The sequence below is a fragment of the Penaeus japonicus genome, unplaced genomic scaffold, assembly GCF_977035675.1.
Source record: "Penaeus japonicus unplaced genomic scaffold, GWHDUDI00000001_assembly GWHDUDI00000041, whole genome shotgun sequence".
NCBI lineage: Eukaryota > Metazoa > Arthropoda > Malacostraca > Decapoda > Penaeidae > Penaeus > Penaeus japonicus.
In genome coordinates, this window is record NW_028234443.1 from 1,445,369 (window position 1) to 1,455,368 (window position 10,000).

At 40.4% G+C, this 10,000-nt stretch overlaps 1 protein-coding gene across 2 annotated transcripts in view; it reads left to right on the forward strand.

Moving 5' to 3' along the window:
- The window catches only part of LOC122254062 (DGAT1/2-independent enzyme synthesizing storage lipids), a 14,227-nt gene extending 5,531 nt beyond the window's left edge, over positions 1-8,696 (forward strand). For both annotated transcript variants that reach the window (XM_043017541.2, XM_043017542.2), the window contains exons 4-8: positions 2,600-2,706; positions 3,625-3,792; positions 4,895-5,088; positions 6,608-6,742; positions 8,294-8,696. In XM_043017541.2, coding sequence (XP_042873475.1) covers positions 2,600-2,706; positions 3,625-3,792; positions 4,895-5,088; positions 6,608-6,742; positions 8,294-8,467 — 778 coding nt within the window. In that variant the 3' untranslated portion in view covers positions 8,468-8,696. The remainder of the gene's footprint in view (positions 1-2,599; positions 2,707-3,624; positions 3,793-4,894; positions 5,089-6,607; positions 6,743-8,293) is intronic.
- Positions 8,697-10,000: the final 1,304 nt, after the last annotated feature.

The following is a 10,000-nucleotide window of genomic DNA, read 5'->3' on the forward strand; positions in this document are numbered from 1 at the left end:
CAGATTAAATACTTTCTTCTTGTGTTCAGAATCAATTTTTACTGCATTCTTTTTTTTTTCTTTTTTTTTTTAATAATAGAAAAAGGGTTAATAAAAGAGACATTTTTTCATATATATTTATGTGAGGCTCCAAATTTTATGAGATCAAGTTTTATATGCGTATAAAATTCTCACCAATGAAACAAGACAAGAGACTGTGCTTATTTGGAGAGTGCCGATATACATTTTATATCACTTTATGCTGCAAATTGGAGGAGATATGGTTAGTACTTTTACATTCACCTATTAACCCATTGCATACGGGTGTCATGACATACATGTTGGCACTGATTAGGCTTAACCCTATGATGACGGTGTGTCACACTCATGTGACACAGCTAAATTCCCGATGCCGGGGCGTCATGCCAGTGTGACGTTTCCAATGCAATATTGCAATGGCCAGGCATAGGGGTTTTCGCGTAGCGCGTGCCCCGTCAGGAAGGGGTTAAGAGACGGGTGTCAATGCGTACATGGCGCGACATCGGGATCTGCTCACAGTTGAAGTGCACACACAGTCATGAAGTGTTATGGCTTGAACGGTGCTACCTCTAGAGGTAGCACAGTGAGAAACAGAGGGTTTCTCTCCCTCTTCTCATTTTTGTGTTCCAAAGTCAGCCTAAACTTGCATTTTATGATGGATTTATGGAAAAATATTGTTTGGGCTAGTCTGCGCTACCCGGAGGGCGGAGAAAACCCTTTCCCCGTGCCTCTAATTTTTAGCCGATGCAGCTAGTGTTGTAGATAGCCCGCCTTAATGACCAGTTAGGTCGTTAGGTGCCCCGTCGGCTATGGGTTAAATGATTTACAGAAAATGTTCCAAAGCCAATTCGTAACGTAGCAAATAGACGACCCACGGGGAGCAATTACAGATCGAATCCACGCCTGTGTTGCAAACAGAATACACGTTTTGAATCTCTCTACTCAGGGAACAAGATGCAAAAGGGGAAATCTTGATTCTTAATGAATAAAAAGTCAACTCCTTCATCCACAGTTTCATTTTGAAGAATAAGAACAGAATTTTTAAAACTCTCTGAGCCATAGGTTTATTGTTGAAGAATGCGATGACTAGGTTTCCCAAATGTCTGTTATGAGATAGGGTAATGAAGATCTTAATTGATGATGAATTCATAATCGCGATCCATTCTTCGAAAGAAATGGAGAAAAAGTGAGTGAGTGAGTGAGTGAGTGAGTGAGTGAGAGTTAGTGAGAGTGAGTGTGAGTGAGTGTGAGTGAGTGTGAGTGAATGAATGAGAATGACAGAGACAGAGAGACAGACGGACCAAGAAGAGAAAGTGAGTGCATGAGAGGGAAAGAGAGGGAGAAAGGGAGAGAGAATAAGAATATGAGAGAGAGAATGGATGAGAATATGAGAGAGAGGGGGGCAGAAAGAGCGAGTGAATAAGAATATGAGAGAGAGATAGAGAGAGAGAGGGAGAAAGGGAGAGGGAATAAGAATATGAGAGAGAGAATGGTTAAGAATATGAGAGAGAGAATGGTTAAGAATATGAGAGAGAGAGAGAGGCAGAAAGAGTGTGAATAAGAATATGAGAGAGAGAAGGGCAGAAAGAGAGAGTGGATAAGAATATGAAAGAGAGAGAGGGGCAGAAAGAGAGAGTGGATAAGAATATGAGAGAGAGAGGTAAGGGGAGAAAGAGAGTGAATAAGAATATGAGAGGGAGAGGGGAGGGGGAGGAAGGGAGTAGGAGAAAAGGAGAGAGGGGGGAGGAGTGAAGACAAAAACATTATTATGCTAAGAGAGAAATGATTTAGAAGTTCCTGGAACCTGACCGATCCTCCAAAATTTATTATTTTTTCTTGATTTTGAAGCCAATTCCATAAGAATGTGAAAGCTTGATGTTAACTGGTATTGCTATAATAGTGATAATGATAATTGTAAGAAAAAGGACAGTAAGGATGTTGATGGTAATAGTAATGATGATGATAATGATAATAGTAATAATGATTGTGATGATGAGAATAATAACATTGAAATAGTAATCATGATTATAATGATTATTCAAAATCTGACCTACCACCCCTATATATTATTACCATGGGACACAACATTATATTTTATTTTTTTACTTGGCCTTATCTGACATTTTCCACACCTGCCGGTCACACAGTAACTGGTACGGTACCTGCTGAGTAAGTACCACAGATGGTGCCGTTATCAGTGGGGGAGGTAGTCATACTATGATATAGATAAGAGGATTGCTGAGACTGCAGTATTTTTAGGAAACTATTGATCATGTGATTAATGCATAGTATGTGGATGTCTCTTTAATGTGCACTTGAATGTACTGTACTTCTGTGTTTGAGAGATACTTGCAGGTCTAATGTGCTGTGCATTTTATGTTCCTTTAAGTACTGATGTTTAGATGCACTTCATTTAGTTAGTTTTTATTTACTATATATATATGTATATATATATATATATATATATATATATATATATATATATATATATATATATATATATATATATATATATATATATTACAAAAAATTCTTGCCTCTTAAACTTGACTTTGATAATACATAAGAATATATCTTCCAGAAAAAAAGTGTACAACGTGCTGAATGAAACGCTGCATCGAGACCCATGGGCAAGCGGACGCTACTTGATATCACTGCTTTGGGATGCTCACGGCTACATCTGGCATGGTGAGTTCATCGTAGGCTGGGAGGGAGGGAGAGAAGGGGAGGGAGGGAGGGAGGGAGAGAAGGGGAGGGAATGAAAGGAAGGGAGGGAGAGAAGGGGAAGTACGGAGAGAAGGGGAGGGAGGGAGAGAAGGGGAGGGAGGGAGAGAAGGGGAAGTACGGAGAGAAGGGGAGGGAGGGAGAGAAAGGAAGGGAGGGAGAGAAAGGGAGGGAGGGAGAGAGAGAAAGGAAGGGAGGGAGAGAGAGAAAGGGAGGGAGAGAGAGAAAGGAAGGGAGGGAGAGAGAGAAAGGGAGGGAGAGAGAGAAAGGAAGGGAGAGAGAGAAGGGGAGGGAGGGAGGGAGAGAAAGAAAGGAAGGGAGGGAGAGAGGGAGATTTATAGAGAGAGAGGAGGAGACTGACTGGGTAACTGACTAACTAGGTGACTAATTGACTGACCAACTGGGTGACTTACTGTGAGAGAGAGAGATAAATAGATAGATAGATAGATAGATAGATAGATAGATAGATAGATAAAGATGTAATTATTTTTTGATTAATGAGGAAGAAGGTCTTGTAGGGAGAAACAGACAAGTTAGTGGAGAAAGGACAGGTGTTTGTTGACTACATGTTTGAGAGGTTAAGTGAATGCTGATAAAGATATAATCAGAATGTTAATAGACCTCTTGAGTTAATTAATGCTTGTCTAAACCTTTTTTGAGAGGGAGAGGGAGAGGGTGATGGTGATGATTGAGAGAGAGAGACCGAGACAGAGTTAGTGAGTGAGTGAGTGAGAGAGAGACCGAGACAGAGTGAATGAGTGAGTGAGTGAGAGTGACCGAGACAGAGAGAGACAGTGAGAAACAGAGGGTTTCTCTCCCTCTTCTCTTTTTGTGTCGTGTTCTAAAAACCCTCCCCACTCACAAACCTTTAATTTCCCTCAGGGTACGAAGTCCGCGGCCTCGAGAACTTACCAGACGAGGGGCCATGCCTGATCATCTATTACCATGGTGCTATACCCATAGACATTTACTACCTTGTAGCGAGAACCATCCTCACCAAGGGAAGACTCATCCACTGCGTTGGAGACAGATTCCTGGAGAAGGTGCCCGGTAAGCTATTTATTTATTTTATTTATTTTTTTTTTTGAGATTCTCAGCTGACGGCATGACATTGGTCGGCGAGATACCGAGATAAAAGACTGAGGGTGACCTTGACTTTAATGTGATAAAAAAAGAACTGATAAGGACACAGAGCTGGTGAAAACATAGGTTTTTATGGGCTCTGATTATCTTACATTTTCATCGCTGTTTTTGTGTGTAAGAAGTAGTTGCCTAGCGTGAGGCTAGAATACATTAGAATATTTGTTAAGTTTTATTGAGTGTGAAATATATAATTCCCTTTTTTTTCCCTCTTTAACAGAATGTAGATGATATTCCAGAAACATAAGGAGGGTGTATGTAAATGAATCTATGAAGAGAGAGAGAGTGTGAGTGAGTGAATTAGTGTGTGAGTGTGTGAGTGTGTGAGTGTGTGAGTGAGTGAGTGAGTGAGTGAGTGAGTGTGTGTATGTTTGTGTATGTTTGTGTATGTTTGTGTATGTTTGTGTGTGTGTGTATGTGTGTGTGTGTGTGTGTGTGTGTGTGTGTGTGTGTGTGTGTGTGTGTGTGTGTGTGTGTGTGTGTGTGTGTGTGTGTGTGTGTGTGTGTGTGTGTGTGTGTGTGTGTGTGTGTGTGTGTGTGTGTGTGTGTGTGTGTGTGTGTGCGTGTGTGTGTGTGCGTGTGCGTGTGTGTATGTGTGTATATATATATATGTTTGTGTATGTGTGTGTGTGTGTATGTTTGTGTGTGTGTGTGTGTGTGAATGTGTGTGTGTATTTTTATATGTTGTGATTCAAGTATAGGATATTAGCATCTCATCAATGTAAGACCTTTTTCTTCTTCTTCTTCTTTTGCTTCTACAGATTGGGAAACTGTACATGAACAATACCCCATGATTTTGTTGTCTTTATTTTTTTGTGTTATTACGATGATGACAATTATGATGATGGTGATATTTATTTTATTATTATTATTATGATTATTACTATTGTAAGTAGTAACAGTAGTAGTAATAATAGTAATAGCCATTGCTATTTAGCCGTGCTATCGGGTACCTCAGTAACCTTATAAGACCATAGAGATTTAAGCTGAACATTTCCCTTTGGTTCCGCAGGTTGGAAGGTCATACTTGAAGCATTCCACATCACTCCAGGGACCATAACGTCCTGTGTACAAACGCTCTCAGAGAGAAATATCCTGTCGATCTCGCCCGGAGGAGTGCGCGAAGCCCAGTTCTCCGACCACAATTACCAGCTCATGTGGGGGAATCGCACGGGCTTTGCGAAAGTGGCCATAGAGGCAAAGGCGGTGAGTAGTTTCGGAAAGGATTTCATTTGCGTAATTCCGTCTCGTATTCACGTCTTTGACTTTTTTCATGGGAGTGTATGGTACTCTTCCTCCTCTTCAACTTCCTCCTCCTCCTCTTCTTCTTCCTCCTCCTCATCTTCCACCTTATCCTCCTCCTCATCTTCCACCTTATCCTCCTCCTCCTCCTCCTCATCTTCCTCCTCCTCATCTTCTTCCTCATCTTCCTCCTCATCTTCCTCCTCCTCATCTTCTTCCTCATCTTCCTCCTCCTCTTCCTCCTCCTCTTCCTCTTCCTCCTCCTCTTCCTCTTCCTCTTCCTCCTCCTCCTCCCTTCCTCTTCCTCCTCCTCCTCCTCCTCCTCCTCCTCCTCCTCCTCCTCCTCCTCCTCCTCCTCCTCCTCCTCCTCCTCCTTTCTACTAATTGAGATACAAGAAATACAGTTTTACGAGAGGACACAGTAGAGACTGTGTTTTTTAAACCAAACCAATTCTAGTGAAAATTAAGATAATTATAATAATTGTAATTGCCAGTTGCTATCATCAGTAACTAAATAAAGGTATACTCATAGTGTTGCAAAGAAATAACGTGATCCACTTTCCCTTCCTGGCAAATATACCATGAGGACTATCTTCATGTACATCATAAGGCCCGTCATCATGCCAGAAACTTGTGCGTTGTATATGTCGTGACACCCATCTGCATTGCGTCAATAAAGTCCTCCTCTTTGGTGCTGAGTCTCCTCAAGAACATTTTCCCAAGATTTTCAAGATTGAACTATCCCGAAGTGATATCTCGTACACTCCTTAACCTATTCACGCCGGGGTGATTCTGGCTTTGTATGGTTGTAATGCCGGGGTTTTCGAACGCATAAGCCTAATGCCTTGGGATTCTCGGGTGCACTAGCCGAGAGTCTGGGCTGTCTGCTCGCTCACCCCGAGTGCTGGCCTTGACCAAATATCTCGTTGCCGGCGTCTGACGCAAAAACCATGAAACATGTCAATATGTCATCCGGTGTGAATGGGTTAAACACTTAAGAACATTGGCATATTATGTACCATTGCCATGGTGCTGATGTACTTTATTACACAAAAGCTTTAACTTTTGCAACATTTGCTTTAGTCTGGGATGACTGAAGTATATCTTTTGTTTTAAGGATTTCCAGCATAATTCCTGTGTATGTTGAATTTAAATGTGCAAGGAATTTCAGAATTTCCTCTTTTTTTTTGTTATTTATTGTATGCCACAAATTCAAATTCAAATTCAAATTCAAAAACTTTATTCCATAAATTACAATGGTTATTCTTAATACATATATAATTTGTTGTAAAAATAATTAGGATGACCAGATTCCTTTGTTGAGTTCTCTGGGAATTGGCAGAATAGATGTGGCTCTTAATACATTTATGAATATATTCATATGCATGATATATGTATGTATATGTGTGTTACATATATTATTAAACGTAAGTATGATATTCTTAATACAAAGTTATTAATTCTGATCCAATTTACCCTACAGCCTGTCGTCCCCTTGTTCACGGAGAACCTTAGAGAAGCCTTCCGCACCGTGTCTTGGCCGCAGCGTCTCTGGATCGCTCTCTATGAAAAGCTGAGATTCCCCATTGCCCCCATCTATGGGGGGTTCCCAGTCAAGGTGATATATTTAGGATTTTAAATTCTTTTGTCAAAACTTGAGATAAATCTAGAGGTCACATGTTTTATTTTATGGTATTATGGATACAGGAAATGGAGTTCAGTGATGCTCCTGAAGTTTAATTTAATTTGCTATCTATGAGTTGTTTGTTTTATTTATGGGTAAGATGAAGCACAACTGCAATAAACTATTTAAAATAGGTTTTGATATATGGAATCTAAAGGAAAAGCAAAATATAAGATGGATCAGAATGGATCTAGCAATTTTTCTTTATATTTACCCTATTGTGGCCATTTTTGTTTTATTTTATCTCTGTGCACACAGTATTATGTTTATATTTTTGTTTTTTTTACTTCAGAATATTAATTGTAGGAAATTTGGTGTTCAAAATCAATATTAATGAATTGTAGTTTAATCTATGTCTTCATGTGATCTTATGAATGACAAAACACTACCATGTTGGTACAATTGGGTTATTTCCTGTACACAGTCTTCTTGCTCCGCACATCCTCAGACTGGTGTTACACGTCAACTATAGGCTGAGTAAACCTTCAGTTTGACCTGACCTACTTCTTTTTATGCGTACCTGTCCCCACCTGCTCTTTCATTGCCTTTCTGCTTCTCCCTTTTCCTCTTGTACTTCCATGTGCCTCTCCCCACCTCCTTTTTCTTTGCTCTTACTTTGCTCTTTTTTTGCTCTTTCTTTGCCATTCTTCATCTCCCTTTTCCTCTTGCACTTCTTGTTCTCCCTACTTGCTGTTTCTTTGCCCTTTCTCTACTCTTTCATTGCCATTCTGCTTCTCCCTTTTCCTCTTGTACTTCCATGTGCCTCTTCCCACCTGCTCTTTCTTTGCCATTCTGCTTCTCCCTTTTCCTCTTGTCCTTCTTGTTCTCCCCACCCGCTCTTTCTTTGCTCTTTCTCTGCTCTTTCATTGCTATTCTGCCTCTCCCTTTTCCTCTTGTACTTCCTTGTTTCTCTTCCCACCTGCTCTTTCTTTGCTCTTTCTTTGCCATTCTGCCTCTCCCTTTTCCTCTTGTTCTTCCATGTGTCTTTTCCCACCCGCTCTTTCTTTGCTCGTTCTTTGCTCTTTCATTGCCGTTCTGCTTCTCGCCTTCCCTCTTATGTATCTTCCACTCCTCTGACTCCTCAGTCCTGGCAATGAAATCCAGGAGAGTTTCGAAACAGGTATCTCACCTTTCAGTGAACCTGTGTTGTGTATAGTGCTTTTCATCTTTGCCATCTGGTGCTATGAAATATTAGTTAACAAACGAGTCTTTGTGTGTGTAGAGTATATATCTTGGTGATAATATAATTGATATACTAGGTCACCCTCGTTTAAATGACTCCCTTTCCGTGTAGTTCCGAAGACGGAGTAGTCAGAAACGCGTCAATTACATCTCTCGGGGTGCGGAAATCGTTCAGTCTCGTTTTTTCTACATTAGTCATAATGACCTCGATTCATCCCTTTTCAGGATTCATTGCAAATCCTGACGTCCTTGCTGTCAAAGGTTTAAGGCCACCAATTTCTCACACACGCATTTGTCCCACAGCTCCGGGCGCATCTCGGAGAACCCATCTACCACAGAGAAGGGGAGACCGTGGAAGAGCTCGCCCAGAGGATCCGAGCGAGCCTAAACAGCCTGATTCAGAGGAAACAGAAGCTCCCAGGGAACATACTAAGGGCTCTGCTGGCGAGGTTTTACGAACCCTCGAAGAACGACTAAATGCGTCCCGGGAGTGTGACTGTTATCCGTTTGGAAGAGTATAAGTATTTATAAGAGAGAGTAATCATTTCATTGTTGTTAAAGAGGAATACATTTCGTGTGCATTTTGTTTACGTAACAGAATATGGTTCTGTGATATTGATGGCTCTGTTCATTCCAGTCATTTTGTTGATGATTTATGAAGTAATATATGATATTTCGTAGTTAAAATATATAATTTTAAAGTCTATTTTGCATTTAATTTAACTTGACAAAATAATATGCATAAAGAAAATATAACCAGTGCAAGTTGATGCATTCTGTCTTGCCTTCGCTCTCTCTTTCTTTTTCTTTCATTTTCCTTCTCCCTTCCTCTCCCTCTCCCTCTCCTTCTCAATCCTCTTCTCCTTCTCCCCCTCCTCCTCCTTCCCCTTCCCCTTTCCCTTCCCCATCCCCTTCCCCTTCCCCTTCCCCTTCCTCTTCCCCTTCCCTTCTTCCCCTTCTCCTTCTCCTTCTTCTCTTTCTCCCTCTACCTCTACCTCTCCCTCTCCCTCACCCTCACCTTCTCCCTCTCCCTCTCCCTCTCCCTCTCCCTCTCCCTCTCCCTCTCCCTCTCCCTCTCCCTCTCCCTCTCCCTCTCCCTCTCCCTCTCCCTCTCCCTCTCCCTCCCCCTCTCCTCTCCTCTCCTCTTTCCTCTCTCCTCTCTCCTAATAAGAATTGATTTTGATGACAAATAGTAAATTAAATTCTTGTTCAGTAAATATTGTTGCTTGATAAATCGCAACTTTAAAATCTTTATTCAAGTCAGAATAAGTTATTTAAAATCATGATTAGATTTCTTTTTCCTGGGCAAGAGAAGAAAGACAAAGTATATATAAACATAGGCTTTTTTATATTTTTTATATAGATATTAGGTATATAGATATTAGATATATTCATCATCAGACCAATTTACAGTATATGTGATTAAGCATTGAAAAAAAAACAACAACAACAAAAGTTTGGCTTCCTTGTTTGTTGCAAATCTGTTCCTTAGCTCTGAATAAAAAAGCTTAAAGGAAGAAGAGACTCATTTAACACCCAAAGATAAGGCTTGTTATAGACATGAGGTGTTTTACTGAAGTGAGTGTATCCTTGCTGAAAGAAATGTACATGTGTTAGAGTGCCATCAATCAACAGGGAGGAAAGAATTTGGCATAGTGACAGCTGTTTGACATAGTTTCAGATAAAAGAAATGAGAAATGCATACGTGCAAGTTTCATCAGTCAGCTAGTAGTGATTATGGCTTTGACAGAAACTTTACAATTGCAGAGGTTATTTCATAGTGCCATTTTTTCTTTGGTTTTACTGAGTGCCTATGTGCCAAACTCTAATTTGAGTTAAGAAAGATGAATTTGAATATTATGAATCTTATGCATAGAAAGCAAGGGCATCACTAAGCATTGTCTTAACAAGCTAAATAGTTTTGGCACTTATGCTCTTGTTTTATATTTGCACTTACCAAACTATATAGCAGGCTTGTTATACAACCCATTTACTACTAAGAAACTGAGT